A 27,100-nucleotide genomic window follows, 5' to 3' on the forward strand; every position below is an offset into this window, starting at 1 on the left:
TTCATTTGGGCAGGGCCAGCCGTGGTCTGGGTCTCTAAGAGGCAGATTCTTGCTGGGTTATTGCCCACTCCTCTCCTTCTTCATTTTCTGTGTCCTCCTGGAATTCCTTCCATGAAAGCATTCATACAGCTTGGACCTACCCCTCTCCCACCAAGGCTCCTGGCCAGCTAGTGGCCGGCCCAGCTTCCAGCCTTTGACCTTGCCATGGTTTTAGCAGGTGTCTCCTGGAGGAGAGAAGTGAATTGTTTAGAAGTATTTGCAGTGGCTGTTCCAGCGTCCGGTCCAGTCTGAGGCAAGCGGCTGGACTAGAGCCGTGGGCCATGACTGCAGACCCGTGGAGGTAGGGGCAACATACCAGGGCCCAGCTCCTCCATGGAAGAGGGGTAGAGCCGGGACTCAGGGACCCATGTCAGGGAGCTAGGGTGAGAACTGGCTCAGAGTTATACCTGCCTTGCTTTGATTGCGTTCACAGTCTGTGAGTCGACAGACCTGTTCCTAAAGCCGCTTGCCAGGAACTAGCCCTTTATGGAAATGTGTGAATTCTATTCTCCATCACATCCATTCAGCAAATCCCACATCCTTCCCATTCCTGGCCCAGGGGCAGGCCCAGGCCCAATTATCTCTGGACAACCATCTCGGAGAGACCTAGTCCAGCAAACCTGCCTGAGGCTGTCGGGTTTTTGATGCAGCTCTGAACCTGGAGAGGGATGGATACCACAAAGATGAGAAAAGACACAGAGACATGGCCAAGAGCTTATAGTCAAAGCACAAATTACTGTGTGTATTAGTTTCCTGTGACCGCCTTAACAAGTTACCATTAACTTGGTGACTTGCAACAGTAGAAATTTATTCTCTCACAGTCCTTGAGGCCAGATACGTGAAGTCAAGCTGTTGGCCGGACCCCTCTGAAGGCTCTAGGGGAGTATCTTCCTTGCCCCTGTCAGCTCCTGGTTGGTGCTCCCTGGTCTGGTCCACGTGGCTGGTTCTCTGTCTCTCTCTGTGTCTCTGTATCCTCTCATTTTCCTATAAGGACAGCAGTCGTTGGATTTAGGGCACACACTAAATCCAGTATGACCTCATCCTGAGATGTCTAACTAATAACATCTCCAAAGACTCTCTTTCCAAAGAAGGTCATATTCTGAGGTCCCAGGTAGACATGAATTTGGGGGAGACACTAAACAGAAGCAGCCCAGAGCTATTTATCTACAATAGGGGTTCACAGAAGGCTTCATGAAGGAGGTGGCATTTGAGTGAGCCTTGAAGAAGGTCAGGAGTTTCAACCAGGAGGGATGGGAGAAGGGCAATCCAGGTGCAAGAAAGCACCTGACCAAAGACCGTGCGCCTGGCTGAAACTGGGGAAGGGAGGCAGAAGACAAAGAGGAAAGACAATGTAGAACGGATTAGGGATCTGGGGAGGTGAGCAGTGTGTATCTCAGACTGAGTCAGGCCTGTACTGACGACAATAAGAAAAAGGAGAAAGAGAGGAGAAGGGTCCAGATAGGTAATCTTGGGACCCAGAGTCATCAGGCCAAAAGAGCTGCATTAAACAACTGATGTGTGATGAAAGCCACAAAGCCGGGGTGGCAGGGGAGACAGCAATGGCTCACCTCCCCCCTCCTCACCCTGAATGCAGCCTTTGCTGGGAATTTCTAGGAGAAGTACCAGGTTCCCATTCACTGCAGCCTGGGAGCAGGAAGGTAGGCTACCTGTCCTACTTGTGGCATCTAGGAAAAGTCTTCCGGCTTGTAGCACCTGGTCCTTGGGTTTCAAACAATGGGCTTTACAATTGGGACTGTCTCCTGAATAGACAAACACCTCCCTATTACTGCCCCACCCCCTGCCCCTGGGGAACAAAGGTGCCCACATCTGGGGCCACACCCACTGTGGCCTGGCTCACCTGAGTTCTAGACCTGACTTTGCTGCAACCCTGGAAAAGTCACTCCCTTCTCCAGGCTGCAGCAAAGAAGCACACCCATAAAATGAGAGGGGATGCAATGATCCTTAAGATCCTGGCAGGCTCTAAAACTCTCATATTGTGGCTCAGCCATCCCAGGAAAGCAACTGAGTGCCAAGCTCTCTGAGTTGGGAGGAGGAGACTTCTGCAAAAAACACTGATCCTCATTCACTGCGGCTTTCAGCCTTTGCTGCTACTTATCAGATCCTACTGAATGAAAAAGAAGGAGCTTAGAGTTGGAGCACGTGCCCTCCAACCCGAGGGGGCCCCATGCCCAATTCAGAATTCCCTTAACAGCCACCAGGTAGCCAGTTGCCAAGGATTTATTTCAACAGGCAAGGTTCCCAACCAACGTGTCAAGTGGAACATCCAGTTTTTATCCTAAAATCACCAAAGTGTCTATTTGGGCTTCAGAGGATGCTCTCTGGATCTAGAAAAACGGAACCTGAGTCAGGAAGTCCACCGTCCATCTACCCACCCGTCTGCTCATTCTTGCGCAGACTCCAAGCTCTTCTGAACTTTCAGCTTTTCAGAGCCTGGGCCATTGGTTTATCCCTACACGGACCCTCTTTATCAAGATGGTTACTTTCTCTGCTCCATTTCCATCTTGTGATTTGTTGAGGTCATCACTTTGAAAAAATGATCGCAGCCGTATTGATAAGAAAGGAGCCTTCAGCCATCCTTTCCCCCGCCCTCCACTGGAAAGAGAGCTGGTTGCTGCAGTCACTATAACTTGTCCCTGGGGGCCTTATCCCAACCCACCACTCTCAAAATCCCGCTTAGTCCTGGGCGCCACTGCAGGAAGGATGCCAGACCCAACCTGTCGTCCTGTATCCCCCGGCAGAAGCACAGCCATACCTAGAATGTTGTAAGATGTTTTCCCTGCTGCTTTCAGAAGACACAATCTGAAAAATACCCCTAGTGTATAAGCTACTTGGAAAGAAACATTTGAAACATATTATTCAGATGAAGCAGAAAGGTCAAGAAAGAGTTGAAGCCAGACGAAAAGGAAACCAGCCCATCTATTTAGACGGTAGCATTCCCAAACGCACGTGTTCATCTGCCATCGGACCAGTGAGGTCCCTTAAAACGAGTGAGGTCTTAGAGTTCCGGTTTCTCAAAAAGGGAATGACAGGGACCAGAACCAGTTAGCAAATGAGGGGTTGGTGGGAACTCTTACGTTCATTCATTCAACAAATCTAGGGTGCAACCTCTGTGTGTCAGGCAGTGTTCTTGGATCCAGCAGTGAGCAAACAGACAGAAATATCACCCCCCACCCCACCCCCTAACCCCCAGGCAGTTTGGGGACAGAGATGGATAATCAACAGGATACAGAAACTACCCGGTTAGAGTGCTGTAAGTGCTAAGGAAGAAACAAATGAGGCACTGGGGACAGAAGAGGACCTGGTGGGGATGGACGGAGTCACATTCCAGGCCAAGAGGGAAGAGTGAGGGGCTCTGAGACAGAAGGTACCTAGGAGCAGAGTGAGCAAGGAGGGCGAGAGAGGAAGGGGGTGGGGGTGGGGGGAGCAGTTTTGGGGTGAGAGGACAGGCAGGAGAGGGGGTGCAGGGCGGGGCAGGTGGGGCCAAGCAATCTCTAGAACTAATTTTGGCTTTGGCTCTAAGTGAAGCTGGGAGCTGTTGGAGGGTTCTGAGAAGGGAAGTGACATGATCTAAGTCTTGGCAAGACCACCCTGGCTGCTGTGATGGGAAGACAGTGGGGAAGGGGTGTCAGGCCAGGGGCAGGAGAGAGATTAGGGACGCCTCCCAGGCTCCCGAAGAACATGGCCGTAGACTTTGCTCTCAGCTTTGCACTAGGGTTTTAGAAGATGCTGCCAGTCTTCTGTGATACCTTTACCATCAAATGGAAGTGGGTGGGCTGAAGGGGGTGTAGGTAGGCTGGTGTGCCCCTGGAGGGGTGGGTGGGAGTCATCTGAGACCCAGGCCTCAGAGTCTGCTGGGAGACCTAAGCTCACAAGTCATGGTCTGTTCTCGCTGATGCCTTGGGTGACAAATGCCAACCAACTTGGGTGACAACTTGGGGAATTGTCCCAACGTCAGATTTGTTCATTGATTCATGGAGCTGCCTCAGGGAACCACATAAACATGGCTCTCTCTGGTGGCACTTACGTCCTGGTGCAATGACCATCTCCAGATAAAGTCCCTGATGCTTTGGAAAGAGGTGTCATCTCCAGCAAGATGACTTTAATGGTACCAAAAATTAACTTCCTCTAAAAGTAAGATAAAAGTAACTGTATCGGTGCCCAGAGAGAAGGAGATGCTTTTCTGTTCTATTTTGTCAAAGGACCTCTGGAGCGTCGTGGTCAGCATTGGTCAACACTTTGGAGGCTCCTGGAGCAACTGGGGGGCATCCAGGGGGCCGGCTCAGGATGACAAGGACAGGAAGTCACGACTTGGGTCAGATGGCAAAGCCGTGGGCGTCTGGTTGACTGCTTCAGGGGCTGGAGATGGTATCGGCTGCCTTCCAGGTAGGGTGGATGGCCGCACCAGGCTGGGTGCCTTCCCGCCCTCTGGAGCTTTCTGCAAAGGTCAGCAGGCTGCAGAGAGGATGCTGTAGATTCCTGCATCCTGAGAGGCTGGGTGCTGGACCACCACCTGGGTCCCGGACCACCACCTGGGTCCCATCCACCTTTTAGATTCTGTGAAATCATCATTCTCAGAGTGATGTGAGTGAGGACAGTGGCCCACACGGGGTCAGGGGCCAAAAGGAAGAGAGGCCACCAGCAGCAATCAACCAACACAATCAAACAACCCCTCAGTGGGGCCCTTCCACGGCTGCGTCACTCCTTGGTCCGGGTTTTTTTTTCGGGTGCTGAAGAGAGGAGAGGAGGAGAACGGAGGGGGCAGGTCAGGCCTGTGTTCACATCCTTCACTCTGAATGTCAGTCATTACTCAGACCCAAACTGGCTTCCTCGGGCTCCTCTTGGACACGGGACTGTGGTCCATATGCTACAGGACCGCACAGTGCTTTTTCACGTTCATTTTGTCTTGCCCAGACCCAGAGACAGGTGTGATCAACAGCCCATTTCTCTTTTTTTCCAATCAAAAACATTTTTAAAATTTTTGTGTAAGTTTTAAAGGTTACTTTCCATGTACAGTTACTACAGAACGTTGGCTGTATTCCCCGTGTCGTGCTTACATCCCTGTGGCCTGCCTCACACCCAGTGGTGTGTGGCTCCCACTCCCCCACCCCCGTTTGTCCCTCCCACCCCCTATAACTACTGGTTTGCTCTCTGCATCTGTACTCTGCTTCTTTTTTGTTATATCCGCTGGTTTGTTGTATTTTTTAGATCCCACATGTAAGTGAGATCATACAGGATTTGTCTTTTCTCTGTCTGACTTCACTTAGCTTAATGCCCTCCGGGTCCATCCAGGTTGCTGCAAATGGCAACATTTTATTCTTTTTTATGGTTGAGTAGTATTCCACTGTGTGTATATATATATATATATATATATATATATATATATATATATATATATATATATATATATATATATCCCACATCTTCACTCATCTGTTGATGACATTTAGGATGCTTCCCTATTTTGGTGATTATAAATAGTGCTCGTATGAACGCTGCGGTGCATGTATCTTTTCAAATGAGTGTTTTGCGTTGTTTTCAGATACATGGCCGGGGTGGAATTGCTGGGTCTGTGGTCATTCTATTTTTAGCTTTTGATAAACTTCCATTCTGTTCTCCACAGTGGTGATCAGTGGCCCATTTCTAAGACGGAAGTGAAGTGAGTTGCCCAGGTTGCTGGGCCTAAGGCAGATTTTGAACCCAGGATGTTAGCTTCCAAAGTAGGCCCTTTCCCTGGGTCAAATAATCGCAGCCTGGCCCGGCCCACCCCAGTCAGGGTTATGGAGAGGTCAAGAGACAAGCTGTTTCATAATGGGAACTACCTAGTAGGCAGAGGGTTCGGGAGAGACTAATGAGCTGTACAGGAGTCAACAGGATGTAGTTACGTTTGCCCTCACCAAAACATTTTTTTAAGCACTGAGTAGCAGTATTTGCATACAATGAGTGGGATACTTGCCAAAGGATAGAGGTAGTCACTGGTTGTCAGGGTTTGCTTTGAACAAGGAACTGATAAGCAAGAAAACAGCACAGTTGTATTTCATCAATTTACAACCAGGGAGGCACCTCCAGCAGGGAGCCAGCTTGAGGGAGGAGTGAGCGCTGGCTCCTTCCAGCTAAACCTCAGGTCACGCAGCTGGACCCTCCAAGACTGAGAGCATTGATGGTGCATCAATGGGAGAGATCACTGTCAATTGAGGGAAATCCTAGAAGACTTCTTGAAGGAGGTGGCAACTGAAGAGGTTGCAGTAACTTAATTTTTTGCTGGTTGCAGAGCCATCTGAGAATCTGAAGAAAGTCCCAAGAAGAATGCGCAGAGACACATTTTTATACTTTTAAGGGGTCCTTGGAGTCCCGATGTCTATCCCATACACTAGGGCTTTGGACCCAATTCAGTCAAAACCCATTTAACTCCCTCAGGCTCAGGTTCAGGCCCAGGACTGGAGCTTATGTCTGAGGCAGGGGACTCTGGTATCCTGCGACCCAAAGCCACAGCCAAGCCAGGGTGATGGAGGGGACATATTTGTGGCCTGGTGTTGCTTCATGCCAATAAGGGTTAGCCTGGCAGAGGCCACCAAGCCTTCCAGAGTCGGTTGGTCATGCCCTGCTTTGGGGGAATTGGACCTTGAATTCCTTTTTCAGGGGCATTTCAGGGAAGGGGCTGGAAAGGCATTTAGATCAATGGACCGTATGATTATTTGGTCCATATTGAAACATACTCCTGGGGGGTGTTTATAGATCATTGTCTCCTGCCTGCCTGTTATTCTTCCACAGACCTCTGGCCCATCTGAGCCCCAAAAGCCCCCAGGCAGATCCCGACAAAGTTCTAAGGCTAAGTTTTTAAACGCCCGAGGGGCTCCAAGAAGGTGGAACCCCACCAGAAGCGGAGCAGGTGGAGTTCTGAGGGGCCCTCACCTTCATGTAACTAGATCAGCTTCACTGACGCCTTGTAGCTTAGAATTCTGCGTAAGATTTTGGGTCTCATTTTAAAAGAAGGCTATTACTTTAAAGAGAAGGGGAAAAAAAGTAACTGTTCTGGGAAATTCCTTAGGACACACTCCTCGCCTCCACTGCTCCCTACTTGGATCTGCTAAGTGTCATCTCACTGGGTCCTCAACTTGTGGCTCTTTGCTCCAAGTGAAGGAACTGGTGGACTGGAGCAGCCTCCTCTTAGAGACTTTGCCCCTCAGGAGAGCACCACCCCCCCCAAACTTCCACCCCAGGCATGTGGAACCACAGGCCCTGCTCAGCCCCTCAGCCAGGTCCCCTCCGCCACTACCAGGGAGCCCTTGAGCTTAGAAGCCCTAATTACTCAACCAGGGCTGAGACAGCCTCCCCAAGGGAACCAAGCTGAAATTCAGCTCCCAGTCCCAGTGATTCGGCCACCCTAGCCCCAAAGCCAAGGGCTGGCCCATGGGTAGTGTCACAGCCGCTGAAGTCATTCGGGTGGCAGCAGCCAGCCCCCTGGCCAGAGCAGGCATGCAGTTCGTAGTGCCAACCAGCCTGCTGGGAGCCAGTTCCCAGTCCCTTAAATCCTAGGAAGCCTCCCAGTGACCTGCTGTGTGATCCTGGACAAGTAACGATCTCTCTGGGCTTTGGTTCCTTCATCTGAAAAACAGAAGTGTGAAAGATTCAGTGAACTAACATATATAAACCTCCTAGTTCGGCACCAGAGGGTTTGCGAGAAAGGATGGCTCCTTCCAGTCAGGGTAGGGGTTGGGGTGGGGTGACAGGGGACACCTCCCAGCCCCAGCTCTGCACCTTTTATGTACTGGACCAGGTGCCTGCTGGGCACAAGGGGCAAAAGACGAAGAACCCACTGGCTGGACTCGCCCTGGGTCTGGGGTTCCGCGGGAAGGGAAGAATTCTGCCCCTGCCGCAGAAGCCCCTTGGGAATTTCAGCTCTTGCCGCTTTCTAGAAGTCAGTGAGAGGCATCAGTCTCCCCACAGGGAGGGCTTGGAGCCCGTCATCTTCCCTCCCACTGGAGGCCGATGGCGGCTTTCTGCGTGGACAGGGACTGGTCCGGTATAGGTCCTCCTACAGCCCAGGCGGGGAGGCCTGGCTGCCCACTCCCCTGACAGCCGCCCAGCCTCCCCTTTAGTCATTTGCCTCTTCGTGTCCAAGCAGCTCAATTGGTCAGAGTTGGGCTGTGGTGAGGCCAGAGTCATGTGTTACCATGGCAACTCACCATGCTTGCGGCTGCTCGTTGCCATGGGTCTCCTCCAAAGGACTGCGAGATCCTTGGGAGGCAGGGGACATGTCCTCTTACTTATCAAATGTCCTAGGCACCTGGCACACAGTAGGCGCTTAATAACTGTGTGTTGCCCGAGTGAAGGCATGACCGACCTGTCGTAGCTAGTTAGAGCCGGTGTCTACTGAGCACCTACTATGTGCCAGCATTTGACGTGTAATAAAGCCACACCCCACAGTGAGCGCTAGTGTGGGTCCTGTTATCATCCTCTTCTTACTGGTCACGATGCTGACAGTCACTAACAAGATCACACAGCTTGTGAGTGACCAAGTAGGATTTGAACCTGGGGCACCTGCTCTTGAACTAGTGTGTTTTGTTGCCTCTCGGTTAATCATTCTACAGAACAGAAGAGATCACGTTGACAGCCCCTAGCAGAGTGGGGGCAGCGCATGCTTTTAAGCAGTCGGGAGTCTAAATGGGTCCAAAACATTCAGCACCGCTTTTTCCAATGGTGAGTCTGGAGGTGTCCTTCAGATGGTTTACTGAGTCGGGTGACCAGAAGGTCCCTGCGTAGATCTAAGTCCAGGCATAGCTCCCAGGGCTCAAATGGTGTTGTCAGGACTCCATGCCCTGGGGCTACTCAAACCTGCCTCCCGCTGCTTTAAGTTCCACAGCTCCCAGTTGTGTGCGGAGACTGGTGTCCCTTGCCCAGCATTTCCAGGGGTTCCAGGAATTGAGTCTCCCCGGCTGTGACTGGGTTGAGCCAAAGCAGTCACTGGTGGTGGTTCAGACTGGCCGGCCAGCTGTGGGTCATAGGGGTAGACTTGAGCCAGGGGTGACTTTGAGCCAGGGGTATAGCAGCCCCAGCCAAGCCACAGCGTGTGAGAGTGGGGAGGTGGGCTTCCGCGGGGGAAACCAGGGGCAGACGTCTAGACTCCTCCTTGTGGAAGGACCAATCCAGTTTTCAGTCATCTCAAGCAAAAACTTCCAGGAGATCCAGGACTGCGTGTTAGCCAGTCCTCCCAGGTCTAGTTTTGCAGACCTTATCAGGTCATTAACTGACCCAAGCTCAAGGACAGAATAGACTTCAGGCTCGAGCTGAAACCCTCTGCCCTCAGGGAGTTTGTACTTCAAAGAGGCAACGTGAGCAGCCACACAAGGTGGTCAAGCAGGCTGTCAACAGACTTTCTCTGTAACCTTTTCTAGAAGATTTCATACCACTGGAGAGGAGACTAAAGGAAGCCCCTAAGCTAGTTCACTGTTCATAGTGGCATTTCCCTGCGTGTGAGAAGCCAGCTCTCCCTCCTTTCTGTGCAGGCAGGTAGGCAGAAGGGAGCTGATACTGGGCCCTTTCGAGTTCCCAGGACTGAGGGACACAGTCGAGCCCAGCTGGCCAGCTCAGTTGCCCTGCCCTCTCACAGGCCACGTAGCAGGTCATGATGGGGGGCTGGGGCCAACGTGACCACAAAGGGCAGTGTGACCTTCCTGCAGGCAGGCAGTCCTGCCAGACACACCCACGTGGAGTCAGGCCACCCTTGGCCCCCACGTGCCATGTCCTCATGTCTCACTTGGCAAAGAGGGCGGTCTCACATCACCCCTCCAGGCCACTTCCCTGTGGAATCACAGTAGAAAGATGGGGGGGGGGTCCTCTAGGCCCCCTAGGGACACAGGGCAGGTGGACTGGGACTGCCATGTGCCCTCAAGGCTCACGCCTCCTCGAGTGGCTGACCCACTGTCTTGATTCGGGGGCCACCTCTTGAGGCTTCGTGTTGGTAGGTGTGTGTGTGTTTGTGGGTGTGTATGTCCATGTGTGTGCATGCATGTGTGCATGTATGTGTACATGTGCACCCGTGTTTGTTTTTCTTCTTAAGGAACCAGTATCGAATAGTGATTCAGATTTTGAGCTCGGGAGTCAACAAACCAAAGTTCTTATGCTGGCTTTTCCACTCACTTGCTGAGTGACCCCAGGCAAGTTACTAGACCTCTCTGAGCCAGCCTCAGTTTCCTCATCTGTAACACAAGGATTCGAAGAGAGAATGTATCCAAAGTCCTGGCCACACTAGCGAGGCTGTAGATCACGTCTGACTGTCTACAGCCACCCCTTTGGTGTGCTCTCTACAAAGCCTCTGGGGTATACGTTTGTGACAGGGTTTAACTGACGCTCATGGGTTAGTGTCGGGGTAGGGTGGCGGTGTCACCGAGAGCCCACGGACTTTGGAGCAGACAGACTTGGGGTTCAAGTCCAGCTCCTCCAGCTCTCCCCATGCTGCTGAAACACACATCGAACACTCAGTGTTTGAAAACAGCACATATTTATTCTCTCACGTTCTAGAGGTCAGCAGGCCTCCACAGTCTCGCTGGGCTAAGATCAAGGTGTTGGGGCTGCGTTTCCTCAGGAAGCTTGAGGATCCATTTCCTTCGCCTTTCCAGCTTCTAGAAGCTTCCCACATTCCTTGGCTCTTGGCCCCTTCCTCCACCTTCAGAGCCAGCAGCATTGCATCACTCTGACCCAGCTTCCGTGGTCACACCTCCCTCTCTCTTCTGCTTCATTTTGCCACTTCTAAGGCCCCTTGTTATTACACGGGGCTCCCTTGGATAATCCAGGATGATCTTCCTATTTTAAAGTCAGTTGGCCAGCAAATTTAATTTCATCTGCAACCTTAAATTCCCCCTTCCCCATGTAAAGTGACAGGTTCTGGGGATCAGGACATGAGTGTCCTGGTGGAGGCCATTATTCTGCTGGCCACACTCTCCAAGCCTTGGTTTTCTCATCTATAATGTGACAGTGCTAGTCCCAATCTCCCAAGGCCACTGGGACAATTCCCAGAGACTGGCGAACACACTGGCCAGGGGCTCAGAAAAGGCTGGTTGGATGTGCCCTGAGCGCCTGCTGAATGCGAAACTCTATTCCAGGTGCCCCCCCCCCCCCGAGTCACCAGGCATGGAAGATGTCACAGGCCCTGCCGCGGAGCAGCTGGCGATGTGGCTAAAGCAGTAGAAATTCATCTGGAGGGTCTGTCCTTAGGGAGCAAAACAGCAACAAAGGGCCTTAATTGACTCGGCACTGGGTTGGCCCTGCCTCACTGAAGAGGAAACTCTGGGTCATTCCAAGGCTTCTTATGGGGGTAGATTTGTCAGTAGGGAAGGGCGTGCAGGGGGGCCCTCCTAGGTCACAGGGACCAGGTGGGCACTGCAGAGTTCCATGTCCCGTCCTCAGTCTAGCTGGGAGAATGGACCCGTGACACTGAGGTGTGATGGGTGCTTTGATGGAGCAAATCATGGCAGGAAGCAGCTAAGAGCACAGGGTGGGGCTTCTCACCAGTCTGTGCCACTGTGGGTAATAATAATAATGATCTACAGGGACACTGACCTGCTCCTCAGAGCAACCCAATACGGTAGGAACTATGACTGTCCCTATTTTAAAAATGAGAAAACTACGGCTCAGAGAGGTTAAACCCTTGCCTAACAGCACACACAGTCATGGGATTTGAATCCAGGCCGTCTGGCTTCTGCGTAAGGAAGGCGGGCAATGGCTGGGGCCACAGGAGGAAACATCCCAGGCAAAGGGGAAGAGTGAGTGTGTCTAGAAACAGAAGTGTGAGTGGTGAGTTGTGGGAGATGGACAGGGAGACCTCACCGAGCTTGGCGGCCATGGGATGGGGTCTGGACTTCACTGGGAGAGCACTGGGGAGCCACAGAAGGGTTTATACAGGATGCATGACCAGTGGGATAATGGCAGGTGAAGGAAGCCTGAATTTCCAGCAGAATTCTCTGATGGTGTCAGGTTCGGGGACACTCTCTGAGGACCACTGAAATCCACTTTCTGTGGGTCTGGTCCTCAAGGGAAACCCCACCTCACCAGGCTTCCTGGGCCGAGGCCCGTGTGTGTCTGCTCTCAGCATCCTGGCCTTTGCAGGATGTGCTGACCAGGTCATTTCCCGTTGCAACGTCCTGTCACTTCCCCTGAATCCCCCAGCCCTCCGGGCCCAGATCCCCAGCCTGATAGCAAGACGCCAGCCAGCCGGAAGGGTCAACTCCATAGCATTTGACCTCCGTCCAGCAGAGATTAAACTGATTCCTAATTAATAGCCTGTAGGATAGATAGTTACCTTGGCACAGCCTGCAAGTAATTTAAAGCTTGTCCTCGGGAGGCCAGTCCATAAATAACGCTTAATTAGCTGAAGGTCTTCCTGGGACACACCAGTTCAAGGGCCTTGGGACTTCAGGTTGGGGTGGGAGGGGATGCAGAGTTACCCTGATAAAAAGGCTGCCTTTCTTTACCCAAAACAAGTTACAGTCTCACCTCTGCCAGCAGCTCCCAGAAGGGTTGCCAGGGTTGGGGTCCCAGCTTAGCCACTTCCTGGCCATGCCCTTGACATATCCAGGGCCTCAGTGCCTCATCTCTAAAATGGGCCAACAGCTCAGGTCCATAACCCCTCGAGGACTTGCCTAAATGTATGGGTCAAATATGGCGAGGGTAAGGGAGCATTTTAGAGCATTCTGGATTTTGGAAGTGAGGCTAAAGGGCTGTGGACCTCACTGTAGCACCTTAGAGAAGCTCCTGGATAAATGCTCACCATGCCGACGCCCGTTATATGGTTCCTGTTGCCTCGAAATCTAACACCGCCTGCTTTTGCTGTTTGCATGTGTCCTGTGCATGTGCAGGCCGCCCTGAATTAGCTCGCTGTTGTCAGCTGTGTGTCTGGGATGTGTTGCCCATTCTGCAGCGGGGAGTGCCTGATGGAGCGACTTTCCTGCTGTGCAGGGAAGGTGTAGGAGGCCCAAGACTCAGCTCCCCCCTCCTGGGGACTTGCCGCTGAGAACTCGCTTCCTGGGTGTTCGACCTGCACCATCACACACAACCCCTGGCTCAGAAGGGCCCTGCTGTCGCCTTCAGGAAACTCAATAATTCTGCAACGAAGGGTCCCGCATTCTCCTTTTGCCCAGGGTCCTACAAACGATGTGGCTGATCCTCGTGGTAGCCATACTACCTGGGTTGTCAACTTTATCCCACCCAAGGTCCCTTCCAGGAATGTTATCGCCCGATACACGGGGGAGATAAAGGATGTCATTCAGTTATTCCCATACTCACCGGGCACCTGATTACCAACCCAGCTGCTGGGAACTCATTGTGGGAGCCTGCATTCTAGACTGTGTGTGCGTTGGGGCAGGGGGACAGAAAACAATCAAACAAACAAATAACATTAAAATTTCAGATAGTGACAAAATGCTGATAGACAATAAAACAGAATGATGTGAAGGAGAGGGATTTAAATATTAACGTCACAGGGAGGGTGTAGCTCAGTGGTAGAGCATGTGCTTAGCAATGCACAAGGTCCCGGGTTCAATCCCCAGGACCGCCGTTAAATAAATGAATAAACCTAATTACTTTCCTCCACTAAAAAAAAAATTTTTAAGAAAAAAATAAATTTTTAAAAATAAATATTACTTCCGTGGGTGGTAAGGTGAAATCTGGTCGGGTGCGAAGCTGTGCCTCGCTGCATTTTTGGGGTGCTTTTTAAAGATCTGGGGTCATTCTAGTTTCTTCCCGCTCCTAAAAGGATTTGGGTTAGTGGGGTCCAAGTAGGAGTCCATGTGGGGGCTCCTTGGGCACAGGGGACTATTTACCCATATGTCCCCCACAGCCCCAGCTTCTCACTCACAGTCAAGGCAGAGGCTGAATTGGGGAGGGGAGGCAGGAGCGTGAGGAGCGGGCCTGCTCTGGTTTTTCTGAGGGACCCCAAGTTCTCACCAGGCCAGCCCTGCACCTGAGGCTTCTAACCAACCCTCACAGCCCCGTGAGGGTTGCTTGCACTTTTGACCTTCCCTGCACCAGCAAAGGGAAGCCAGTTTCAATCCTCCCCACTTCCCCAGGGGGAGACGGTGAAGCCCAGAGATGCCAAGTGACTCATCCCAAAGTCACACAGCAAATCAACTCCAGAGCAGAGTGCTGGCCAGTCTGGCCCAGGCCAGGCAGATTTCCATTTCCAAGGGCAGTACAGAGCCCCAGGCTGCCAAGGCTATGCAGTCCAGGACCGCTCTGGGAGCTCTCTGGAAGAAACGGTGGCCCCCCTGCCCTGTAGAGTGAGGGAGTGGCTAGGGGGCAGCCCCGGCCCGGACACTTTGGCATCTGCTTACACCTGGAGGAAGGGCCCCCTGCACCCGCCCCAGCTACGCTGGAGAGGAATGAGCTTCCCAGAAAGCCGAGTGCAAAAGCAGGCACTTCCCCAATCTGTTAGGCAGAAAGCCCAAAGCTGACCCCAGAGGCCCAGCTCTCGGGTCTGGGGGCCCCCTGGGGAGGCAGGGGATGGGGTGCGTAGTGGAGAGGCTGACCCCAGATAAGTGGAAGCTTCCAGCCCCCGGGGATGCTCCGGAGGAGGGAGGCCGAGCTCCAGCTGGGCCGGTGCCTGCCCAGGGGGCGGCGGGAAGGTTCACGCTACGGCCAGCAGACTGGCTGCGTGTTGCAATGTCTGGTGGCGTTTGCAGCATCCTGTCCGTGTGTGCAGCTGGGGTAACCTCGGGCCGGCGCGGAGGAGCGTGTGTGGCTCGCAGGCCGCGCGGCCTGGAGGCTGCTGGCACCTTGCATCTCATTTACAGCTCCGGGTTCAGCCGCAGGTCAGCGGCGCGGGTGACATCACGGCGTTTGTTTACCGCTCGGCCGGAGAGAGGAAGCGCGGGCGGTCCCTGCAGCGGGAGGGGACCCCTTCCCTACTCCACCGTCCATCCGCGCGCCCGATCCCAGCCCGCCCCTGCCCCCTCCCCATCCACGCCCCAACCCCAACCCCACCCTTCTCCCCACTGCCCCCTGCCCCCTTCCCTTCCGCATCCCCACCCCCACCCCGACACGACGACACGACGCCCCTCCTCACCCTCCTGACCTCCCACCTGCGCTCGGGACCCCTGCGCGACGCCCCACCCCTCCTCACCCCGGCACCTCGGGGACACAGCCCTGCCCCACAGCCTCCCCGTCTACCTCCCACCCCTCCCCCTCCCACCCATTTCCCATCCGCCAAATGGGAACCCAGCCCAGTCCCCACCCAGGACTCTAGCCCAGCCCCACCCCACCCCCTCCCGGGACCCCCGCGAGCCCCACCCTCCGCCGGTCCCTGGGCCCACTTTCAGAAGACTTCCTGGAGCCTCCTGCCAGATCCGTTGAGGTTTCCCCCCGGCGGCTCCTCCTGCCGCCCCCTCACCCCATCATGTGAGCGCAGACCCGCCTCCCCGCACGGAGCCGGCTGGGACGGCCGGCCACTTTGTTATTGGAAACTGGTGTGTTTACCCGGGCGGGCTAGGTGGGTAGCTGGCCAGCTCGGGCCCACATCCAGGCACCCTCTTCCTGAGGAGCCTGCCCTGGCCACCTGGACCTGCCTCCTCGCTCACCGCCCCTCCACTCCCTCTGCTTAAGCTGAGAGTTCTGGAAGCTGAAGGGACCCGGGATCTAAGTCAGGATTTCTCTCTTGCTCCATACCTGGGACTCGCCAAACCCAGCCTTCCCAGGAGAGGGAGGCCCAGGGCCTCAGTTCATGGGCCCTGTTCTTCCAGTTCCTCTTTAGGGTCCTCTTAGAACCCCTCTTCCCTTGGCTCAAACCTACAGCCATGCTGAATCGCTTCTTTTCCATCACCTCCACCCCAGTTTCCCACCCTATTCCCCCCCATCTGTCACATCGGTCATCTGCGTGTACAGTAGCAGTTCCTAACTGGCCCGGGTCCACTGTCCTGGTTTCCACTGCCCTTCCAAACCTCTAGTGTGGCAGTCAGAACTTGTCCCAGAATCCAAGTAGAACTGTCATTTCTCTGTCCTTAACCATCGGAAGGACTTCCCATCTCACTGGGAATAGAATTCAAAGCCCCTCTCTCCCCTCGCTCACCATGGCCACAGCCCCCAGCCTCACATCTCCCACTCAGCTCTTCACTTGACCTCCTTGCTATCCATGCAATACACCAAGCTCATTGCTACCCCAGGGCCTTTGGACTGGCTGTTTCCTCTGCCTGGAATGCTCCTTCCCTAGAGGTCTGCCTCACTCCCTCCTTCACTTCCCGTAAGTCTCTGCCCACATGTTAGCTTATCAGAGAGGCTTTCCCGGTCTCCCACCCCCACCTAAGTACCACTGCCACCTGAGCACTCTATCCAGCCTCCCTGCAAAGCTTCCTGCCCCTTCCTTGCACTTTTGGCCACTTTTGTACATTATATGGTCAATCATTTATGAGTCTCTTGTCCCCCATCTTCCCCTTACATGAAAGCAAACTCCAGGGGGGTGTGATGAATTTATTTCCTACTCTATCCTTCCAACAGTGCCTGGCATACAATCACCCACCTCCTTGAATGAGTGGGTGAATGAACAAATGAATGAATGAGATAGGACAGGGAGTAGTGAGGGAGGCTGGCTCTGGAGTCCAGATTCAGATGTCGCTTTGAAACTGCTGGCAGTACAGCTTGCGTGGGTTACTCAGCCTGTCTGGGCCTGATGCACATGCTAGGCTTCTGGTACCATTTCTCAGGATGGTAATACTGAAGACACACAGCAGGCTGGGGAGTGGTCTGTAAATCCTGACTCTCCTCTCCCCTCCTGGGCAGCCCCACCTCAAGGCTACCCGGTGTTCTCTATCAGGAGGTCCAGATGGAGGAACTGGGGCAGTGGTCACTGGGCTGCAGCCAGTGACTCTGGCCTGAGAGTCCCTACCCCTGCGTTTTGCCAAGTGTGCTCTGACGGCAGTCGGCTCTGAGGCCCAGCCCTTGGGTTTCTGGCTGGATGTGAGAAATTGTTCTGCTTTCTCCTACAGTCGGCCTTTGAGATGGTTTCCCTGAAGGGTTTTCCCAGTTGCCTCAGAACCAAAAAGCTTCACAAGAATCGCACTCAGGGATGAGATGAGAACTTAGCCGAGCTGTCACACTTGGTTTCTGAGCTGCGGCTCTTGGCAGGTGGCCGTATTAGCTTTGAGGGTGGTGCCCTCCTGTCCTGGAGGACGCAAAGCGTTCATCACGGAGGGGAACGTGTGCATCCCAGCTGCTGAAAAAGAAGAGACCTAGAAAGTTAAAAAAGCAGGGATGTGCCCACAGATGTTTATAGCAGCTTTATTCATAATTGCCAGAACTTGCAGCCTTTGGTAGATGGATGGATAAATCAACGGCGGATCATTCAGACAATGGGATATTATTTAGGACTGAAAAGAAATAAACTATTAAAGCCGTGAAAAGACTTGGAGGAACCTTAAATGCATATTACTAAGTGCAAGAAGCCAGTCTGAAAAGGCTACATTCTGCTTCCAACTCCATGCTGTTCTGGAAAACGCCAAACGAGGGAAACTGAAAAGATCAGTGGTTGCCAGGGGTTGGGGGAGAGGGGGGAGACCCCAGAGGATTTTTAGGCCAGTGAAACAAGTCTCTCTGATACTGCAGTGGTGGATACACGTCATCATATGTTGTCATAACCCAGAGGTACAACAGCAAAAGTGCACCCTAAAGTAAGCTATGGACTTTGGGTGATAATGATGTGTCAGGGCAAGCTCATCGCGTGTAATGCATGGACCATTCTGGTGAGTGATGCTGAGCGTGGAGAGGCTGTGTGCATGGGTGGGGGCGGGCATGTATGGGAAATCTCTGTACCTTCTGCTCAGTTTTGCTGTGCATTTAAAACTGCTCTAAAAAATATATTTTGTGTTTTTGTTGGTTGGTTAGGTAATAACAGTTGATTTTTATTTTCTTCCGTGTGTTCTTCTACAATCCTCTATGATAGACATGCACTTCTTTAAGTAATTTTATTACTATTAATAAAAATTATTTTAAAAAAAGAGAGAGAGTGTTAGGGAGCGAATGGAGGAGGGGCTCGGGAGGATTTCACGTGAAGTCCTTGCAGGTAGAGACACTTGAGCAGAACCTGTAAGAAGAGAGGGCATGGGGAGAGGGCTACTTGGGGGACGAGGACAGAGAACAGCTGGTGCAAAGGCCCTGCGGTAGAAGTGGGTGGTGGTGTTATGCAAGCAAGGAGAGCAATGTGGTGGAGACCAGTCAGCCCTGGGAGGGGAAGAGCTGAGGGCAGAGAGAAGGGAGCATATCGGAGCAGGAAAGGCCTGTGGTCATAGTAAACACTGTAGATTTCACTCTGGGTGAGATGGGAAGCCACTGGGAATTGTGAACAGAGTGACAAATTCTGACTTGCCTTCCAGAGTGATATCTCTGGCTGCTGTGTTAAGAACAGACTGAGGCAGGGATAGGGGTACCAGGGCAGGTCAAAGCAGGGAGACCTGTTTGGGCCACGGCTGTAGTCCAGGTGAGGAGGTGATGGGGACTGGGTCCAGAGTAGCAGCAGTGGAGAAGGCAACAGAACCAAGGATGCTCCTGGCACCCCCGTTCCCCCCCAAACCTGGGCATCATGCTGGCCCACGCTCAGGAGAGCAGCTCCTGTCCCCAGCTCTTCTTCCCCCAGCCTCTAAAGGCCCCCAGTATCCTTGCAGCAGGGCAAGGATCATCACTGTCACCCATTCAGCAAATACTTGGTCAGCAAGGTCAGGCATTGGACCAGGACAGGGCGGCCAGCATCTTTCCTTCCTTCCCCGGGATGTGGATGACTCGCAGTCCAGTCCTTGTCACATGGCATGTGCTCAGTGACACCTGTGCAATGAATGGTTCTGTCCTTTCCTGGGGTCACTTTGCTCCGGCAGGCCAAGGGCAGAGGCGGAGGGCACAGGATGGAGTTCCAGCTCTGCCGCCCACCAGCAGAGTAACTTTGTGTGCATCACATAGCCCTCTGTCCCTCGGTTTCCTCTTGTATGAAATAGGTACAATACGCCCCTCCTAGAGCCGTCAGAGGACGAGGTGAGCAGGCGCGCTCGGCTCGGGCAAGTAGCGAGCATCCGAGGTCCTCCCTGTGCCTCTCGAGGGACCGGTTCTAGGCTGGATGGCGGCCGAGAGGAAGTCCCTGCCCGGCTCCAGCTTGTGGTCAGGGACTGTGGGAGGAGGATACAGCCGGCGATCTAATTTGAGGAACTTCGAAACAATCCTCTCCAACAGCTGAGCCAGCAGTAGCCAGACCATTCTCAGGCGGGCTGGCCCGGGCGGGGGACGAGCCTGTGCGATTCTACCACACGTGGCTACGTGGGAAGTCCTGCCCGTCACTGCGGGAGCTCAGCAGGGCAGGGATGCTGGGCTAAGTCTGTCTTAAACAGACCCGGGGTGACCTGCTGAAGTCATGAGTTGTAGGTGGGACACAGGTAGTGAACCTGCAGGGGGCAGACAGGGGTTGTAGAGTCTGGAAAAACAGGGCTCCTGGGAGAAAAGGCAAGAAGAAAGTTCTAGAAGGAGACATCTGAAGGCAGTACCCTATCAATGTCATCGATTTTGAAGGGTTGTCTTTTGGAAGAAGGGCTGATTGATCTGTTGGGGATGCAGGGGTGACAGGCCGGGCCCCCACAGTGAGGGAGCACTAGAGGTGTCCAGCCGGTTCATTCCTAGGGAAAAAACGCTGCTGTCCTGGAGGGGGACGGGCTGTGGATCAGGAGCCATGGCATTCAAACTGGTTTATTGATTGATTTTAGCAATAGAATCTTTGTAGCAGTGACTATTACAGAAGCCTAATGAAAGTGTCGCTGCTCTGGATGAGGGGGGAGGGGAGGCAGGCTGGGGCCCGCCTGCCAAGCCCCCTGCCCCTCAGCTGCCCCGGAAGCACTAGACCCTCCAGATTCCCCAGAGCTCCGCACGAGAAGCTCTCCTTCCAAGAAACCCTCCTAACGGGTGATCCACAGCCCGTTCTGCAGCTGGATGCTTTCGGTGCTGGCCCCCTCCTTCCTGGGCCAGCGTGTGGACAGAGGAGGGTCTCTAAGTCTGGCGGAAGGACGAGGCCTCTGAGATCCTGGGGTTCAGCCCCGGGGCAGCCTGTGCCCACAGGTGAGGCAGAGCAGCCCCGGTTGGGGTGTTCCAGGCATCCAGCATCCGCCCCAGTGACTCCAGCTTTGTGGAGGGTAGAGGGACCTTCTGCGAGCAAGGGAGGTTCTATTTCTGTTCCTGGGTTGATAATAATAACAACAGTAGTAGTAGTAATAATGATAGCTAGCATTTCTCATGTCCTTTCTTCGTCCTCCCAACCACCCTTCCAAGTGGGGGATTTAGAACCTTAATTTATAGAGAGGTTAAGTGGGTTTTCCAAGTTTGTGTAAGTGGGAGGTCAGAGAACTGAACCCAGGCGGTCTGACTCCTGGGCCGATTCTCTAGGCCCCTCTACTCAAGAGAGCAAGGTCTCTTTTTGGGAGTGGACAGGAATGTGGAAGAGGAGAAAGGGCAAAATGTCACTTCTGTTCTGCGCATACCTACTAAGAGCATGCGTGTCAGTGTTGCAAATAGGACCTGGCCACATGCGGGCACGGCCCACCTCCCTGTCCCGTCGGTGCCCTGCTTGACCTGAGACGTATCACACACTGGGTTTTGTCGCCTGCTGGTTCTCATCTGCCCACAGGATGGATTTTTGTTAACGTCTTCCTGCTGGAGGTGCCGAGAGGAGAGGAGAGCTGTGTGCCCTCCAAACTGTGACCTCTCACCTTTCCCCACCCTGCCGTGGTTTGGGGTCTCTGGTGAGATTTACTTCCCTTCTGAGAAGCCAGCTCAGCGCGGCTCTGCTCCAGAACACGGGGCGCATGGGACATGAGTTGGCCTGCCAAAGACCTGCTCAGGGACTTGGGTCTTTCTGGGGCTTCTCCTGGGACCCACCTGGAGACCACCCAGCTCATGGTGGGGCTCGTTGCCACAGATGAAATCCAGGAATGAACACCAAGAGCAGGCAGAAGCGTGAGCCCCTCTGGGTGAGGAAGGCAAGGCTGGGTGGAGAAGAGACATTCACTATTCTCTGGCCAACAGAATTTTCCGGAATCCTCCTGGGGCCAGTGCCACATGGCTGCACTTGTTTCCTTTTACCCTGTGCCTGGCGCATCCTGGATACTGAGGTTATGAGATGAATTGGACTCTCTGGACGACATCCGGAGCTCTTGGGAAAGGCAGGGCCTGCACACTCACCTCTGTGCCCCAGTGGACTCGTGAACAAGGGTTAGTGTTGGCGCTTGGGGACATGAGTTCTGAGTCACACTGTGCCACTGCTTGTAAGTGGTGTGACCTTGGGCAAGTCATTTTACCTGTCTGTGCCTCACCTGCAGAACAAAGGGAGTGACCATACCCACTCATGCATGGTACAATTGTGAGGATGAAAGGAGAAAACACTTGGGTGCCCTCAGCACAGTTCCTGGCCCGTGGGAAGTGCTCATTGTATTAGTGGTGGTGTTACTGTTGTTGGGATGATGGAAGGAGCAGTCAGGGAAGTTTTGGGATTAAGGGGGCATTCAAGCAGGGTTCTGCAGGATGAATAGGAGCCCACAAGTAGCCTTGACATTTAAAACAAAGGTAAACAGTCTGTGCTGGGCACTAGGTAGGGTCACAGGGAACCCAGGATGGGTGAGATTTAGTTCCTGCCCTTCAAGAGAGAGTGTGTAGATTTGAAATGGGGATACAGCACATGTAGGGCCAAGTGCAGTGTGCAACGAGTGAGTGTGGACTGGAATCCCTGGAGCCCCATTGAGCCCCCTCATGCATTCACTCAGTAATGGGGAGAGATGTGCAAATAGTCACCTCTCAGTGGATGGGAGCCCTGAAGAGGCACTGCCAGGGGCCTGGGGAGCAAGCAGGGGTTGGAACTGCAGTGCTGAGTCCCCTGTGTGGAAATGATCTGTGGGAAAGCTTTTATTCCATCCTCCTTTTTTAAGATCATAAATAACTGTACTTGGCCTTTGGAGGCATTTTCCACTATATAGACAGACAGATAGAAGCAAACCTGTGAGCCCACCCGCCCCAAGACAACCCTGCTCCTATGTAGCCTGGTGACGTCCACCCACTTGTTACGTTCATGGAGCTGAGATTATCCCATATGGATAATGCTGGACCCCTTTCTCCTGAGCGTTTTACCACGACGTGAATGCTCATCATTCTGATGGCCGCAGAGGAGGGATTATTAAGAAGCTGAGCTGTGATGTTCTCAGCCCCTCCTCTCCATGGGAAGTAATCACAGAGACCGCACACCCCGAACACGAGGTGGGTGCCAGCTTCTGCCTACTTAGTCCCCACAAAACCCCATGAAATGAGGAAATGGCTTTTCTCCTACTGGGAGCATGAACGGTGGTGAAAAAACCTCGGTTCAAATCCCAGCTCTGCCCCTTGGTTGCTGTGGGAGCTCAGACAACTTGCTTAGCCTCTCTGAGTTGCAGCTTCCTTAGCTCTACACTGGGCATAATAGAGTGACCTCAGAAACGCCCTAGTTTCAATGATGCTCCCCGTTTATTCTTTATCCCACAGTTTGTGTCCGACTGTCTCCTTCCTTTGCTGTCTTCTTCCACTGAAACGTGGACTCCCTGAGACAGGGACCATGTCTGTTTTGTTCTCTGTTAAATCCCCCCCAGGCCACAGCGCCCAGCCCGCAGGAGGACCTCCGTACGGTCGTGCTGGGCAGACACATGGGGCTGTGGACAAGGAGTAAGATGGAGCTGAGAAGAAGGGCTGGGAATAAACACTGGTGAGAGGATGTGTGGCATTTGGGGGCAGAATTCTCTAAGCTCAGAAAACTCCCATGGTGCCTGGGGGTTCAGGGGTGCATCTGTGGAGGACAAAGCCTCTGAGTTTGAATCCTGTCCCCACCACCCACTGAGTGGGACTCTGGGCGCAGTAACTTAGCTCCTCTGAGCCAGTGTCCTCAGCTCCACAAAGAGGACTGTGGTGGCCTTTCACTCTGGGGGCTGCTCAGGGGTGCAGGCTCGCTGTGAGGGCAGCTCCGAGGAGGAAAAGAGGGGGACCCTGTGCCTTTGCTAGGAGGGCCCAGCCGGGCAGGTGGCTGTGGCCAGTGTGAGCCCCCCCACCCCCGGGAGGCCAGAGGTCCTCACCCGCCTTCCTCCCTCCTCCTCCTCTCCGGGACAGAAGCTAGCTGTTCACCCCCGAGGGGAGGGGAGGCCAGGAGGTGTCGAGCCACCCTGAGCTCTTATTTTATAAACCCGGCTTAAGAGTAAATCCCAGGGCCACTGACCCTCCCCAGCTGCTCCCTGTCCTGGGAGTTAATTAAGAAGAGGCCCTGTGTTGGTTCCAAGGGCTCGCAAACCTGCCCCCTCCCCCGCTGCTTACCCCACACTCCTCAGACCCTTGCCTCCTGCCTGCCTGGTCCTCACCCTCACTCGGGTACTGGGTGGGACTCCTGTCCTGCCAGCTGTCCGGGGTCACTGCACCCTCCAGCTGCCCCTGGTGAGGAGCCACCCTGGTGGGCCTGCTGAGCTGTACCTGCCTGTTTCCTGGTCAGTGACTCTGGGTCCCTAGAGGGGACTGAACAGGGGACCAGAGGAGGAGGGACAGTGGCTGCAGCAGCTCTAATCAGGCAGCACCAACCCAGGAAGACCCCCGTCCCCTCCACTCGCCCTCTCCCTCACCTCCCACCCCCAGGGGCTCAGTTCCTCGAAGGCTGAGTCGAGATGGCCAGCCCTGGCCACCCCATCACCATGGAGATGCACTTGAGTGCTAAGATGGGGACATCCCCAGGGACTCTGAGTGTCCACCACGGGCCCAAGGCAAAATGCATAGCAGTGCAAAGGCTGCACACACATGCACACACGTGCAGAGACACACACACACGCATAGAAACACAACAAGGCACACAAAGACCTGAGACTAACTCCTTGCCCTGTTTCAAGGGTCCAGCCTCCAACCTGGCTCCTCACCTCACAGCTCAGCCCAGGGTGGTTTTGATGCTCTGGGTGAAACTCTGGGTCTCGCTGACTGTTGGTCTAAGTAGCCTCTGTGTTGAAGGTTCTGGGACCCTAAATGTCTCAGTGAAGGAAGTTGGGCTCCTCTGAGCCTCAGAGAGGCCGTTTAAGCACCTCCCTCCTTATCCCACCCGCGGCCCTGAACTTTCATTTATTCACTCAACAAACAGCACTTGCATTGCTGGCACCAAGATATGAAATGAACAAGGCAGAATCAAGGCCCTTAGGGAGCTCCCAGCTCGGAGGGGCTGGGGTGAGGAGGACAGAAAACAAACCTGTCACAGCTCCCAGGGAGAGGCGGGGGCTCTGAGCACAGAGCAGGAGGAGGTCAGTCCCCCAGCCCACCAGAGGCATCCTCAGCAGACCCTGGAAGGAAGTGACCAAACCTCAGTGTCCGCCTGGGTGTAGTCCCCCACGCCTGGAAGACCGTGGGGCACTGCCTTCCTTTCGTCTCCCTTACCCCAGCCCCTGTTTCCCGCTCCAGGGCGTCCTTCCAGCCATGGAGACAGCGCTGGCCTCTCTGGCTCCCTGTCTGCCAATTTCCTTGCGCTCCCAGGAGTCTGGACCCCTGCACCTTCCAACACGCACCCACTTTAAGCTTCTCTTCTCTGTCGACTTGTCCAGAAGTTCTTAGAGTCCCAGAGGCACCTCTCTCTGCCTCAGCCAGACTGTAGAAAACTCCTGTTCCCCACCTGAGCAGGAGGCAGGATGGGGTTAGGCAGGGACCAGAGCAGGAGAGAGGAGGCCAAGGATTTCCTTCACCTCAGTCTGACATATGCAATGATTAGGTGGATGGATGTTGGGGTGGGGTGGGCTGGGTAGAAGGAAGAAAGGAGGGAGGGAGGGGTGGATGGATGGGTGGATGAGTTGGCTGTGAGGAAGGACGGATGGATAGACAGATGGGGTGACAAGGGAGGATGAAAGGAAACTTGGGTGACAGTGCCTACAAGGCAACGGAGGGGTCTGGTGTGGTGGAGGAGGCCTGCCAAATTGCCCTCCTAGAACAGAGGTTTATCTCTTTCTTCCCCGTGAAGTGAGCCTCCCCAGCCTCTCCTGGAGAAGCACATTCTCGGCCTGTTTTCAGTTCAGCAGACAAGGAGGTGTCCCTTGGAGCCTGTCTGACTGCAGTCCATGTGCTCTTGAAGGACTTGTGGTCGCAGAGAGCGGCTGATGGAATTCTCCCTCGTAAAGCTCTTCCTGTATTTCAAGACTTCAATTAAAATAAATAAAGTGGTTGGGCAAGGTGGGGTTTCCAAGCTGGGCTTCCCCAGAGGTGTTTCAGGGTTTGCAAGAAGACTTTTATTTCCCTTTAAGAAATATTTCGAAAGTTCTAGAAACCCTAGTGAAAAAAAGTCAGATCCACGGGAGCCACCAGCACCTTCGCGTGTCCCTCCAGCTACCCTCGTTTTGTGCCCTTCGTGGCTACATGAGAGTTCTGCGATTTCGAGGTTAACAACTGGTAAACTGTTACCGCCAACAACTGTTTATCTGTGTGAGTTTCTCCATCTCGAGTCCCGGAGCGAAACAGAGAAATCAGTCAGTTTCTGGTCTGGTGTGACTGGAGCTCCGTCACCCCCACTTGAAACTGTTTGCCTTCCCAGCACGGACTTGCTGTTCTCATTCGTTGCTTTTAGGGTGAGAAAATATGAAATTGGACGTGTAATTTATCCCTTTGGTTTCACACATTGGGGTTTCCAGGTGAGGTTTTTTTTTTTTTTTTTTTGAAGGGAGGAATTTCGTTGATAATTTGAAAGAGAAGAAACAAGAATAGAAACCCATTATATGAATCTGCAGGGAGCCCTTTATCTCTTCCTTTCCCACATTCTCTCCAGCCCCCAGCCTTCCTTGCTCTGTGCTGGATAAGCTGGGTCTCAGTTAAGGGTCTTAGTTCCCCATCACCTGACCCTGGTTCTTTTACCAACAGGGGCCTCTCTGGACCCAACACCGTGTCCTGCGAAGGAGTGTCATTTTCCTGCAGGTCAAGGTTGAGAATTAGCCTGGCCTCTCGTTTGAGCCTTTTACGGCCAGCCATTCATAAATCTGTCCAACCCCTTTAAGGCCTCATGTCTTGGTCCTGCCAGGGTCACCTCCTGGCATAATGAGTCCTCTGTTTAGCGCCGGTGGGGCGAGGCCGCATTTCCTTCTCAGTGGAAGCCCGGCCACCTGTCTTCCCCGCCCTCCGTCCCCGTGTGACCACAGCAGGTGGAAGCAGAGGCTTTGCTCAGCCTCCAGTGCTCACGGCCAGAACCTGGCAGTCCGTTCATAGACCTGGCTCTAGACTTCGTTGGTGGGAAGGCCAGCTTGTTCCTGGCTGAGAGCGTTCTGGGATGCTGTACAGAGAGAGTTGTGCTGCCACTTTTAACTGAGATCCCTGGAACTGGGCCAGCAGGAGACGTCCCTCAGGAAGGAATCGTAAGAAAGACTTGTTGAGGGGGTGGTTATAGCTCAGTGGTAGAGCGCGTGCTTAGCATGCACGAGGTCCTGGGTTCAATCCCCAGACCTCCTTTAAATAGATACATAAATAAATAAACCAAATCTCCCCCCAAAAAAGAAAGACTTGTGAATAACACATCCATTGATGGGCTCGGAAACTCTTAGTTCCCTTCAGAGTAGGTTCTAACCCTTTGAAAAATCATACTGTGACTTTGCGTACTCTTTCTGAATGGAATCAGGAAGGCCAGGCCTGGGGCAAATTATTTTAAATACTGAATTTCTGATGGCAATCTTTGGGTCACGATGGCTTCCTTAATGACCACCTTTTCAGCACTGGTCTTGTCTCCTTCCAGATCGTTCTCTGGGGCCGGACTGAGAAATGCCTGAAGGAGACGACGGAGGAGATCCGGCAGATGGGCACTGAGTGCCACTACTTCATCTGCGATGTGGGCAACCGGGAGGAGGTGTACCAGACGGCCAAAGCTGTCCGGGAGAAGGTGGGTAGCCTGGGAGGGCTGGCCTCAGCTCTGCTGGACACGGGGGCGTGCTGGCCAAAGAGCACATCCTCACATGGCCTAGGAGACAGTTTGCTTGGGGCAGAATGGGCATTTTCAGAGCATCTTTGGCTGGGAGCGGGGGGGATGGAG

General features: G+C 53.6%; 1 protein-coding gene across 2 annotated transcripts in view; it reads left to right on the plus strand.

The window, feature by feature from the left end:
- Window positions 1-27,100, plus strand: part of DHRS3 (dehydrogenase/reductase 3) — a 39,055-nt gene that overhangs the window by 3,636 nt on the left and 8,319 nt on the right. For both annotated transcript variants that reach the window (XM_011000864.3, XM_011000865.3), the window contains one exon: window positions 26,807-26,950. In XM_011000864.3, the coding sequence (XP_010999166.1) occupies window positions 26,807-26,950 (144 nt within the window). The remainder of the gene's footprint in view (window positions 1-26,806; window positions 26,951-27,100) is intronic.

Source organism: Camelus dromedarius, chromosome 14 (genome assembly GCF_036321535.1).
Source record: "Camelus dromedarius isolate mCamDro1 chromosome 14, mCamDro1.pat, whole genome shotgun sequence".
Classification (NCBI taxonomy): domain Eukaryota; kingdom Metazoa; phylum Chordata; class Mammalia; order Artiodactyla; family Camelidae; genus Camelus; species Camelus dromedarius.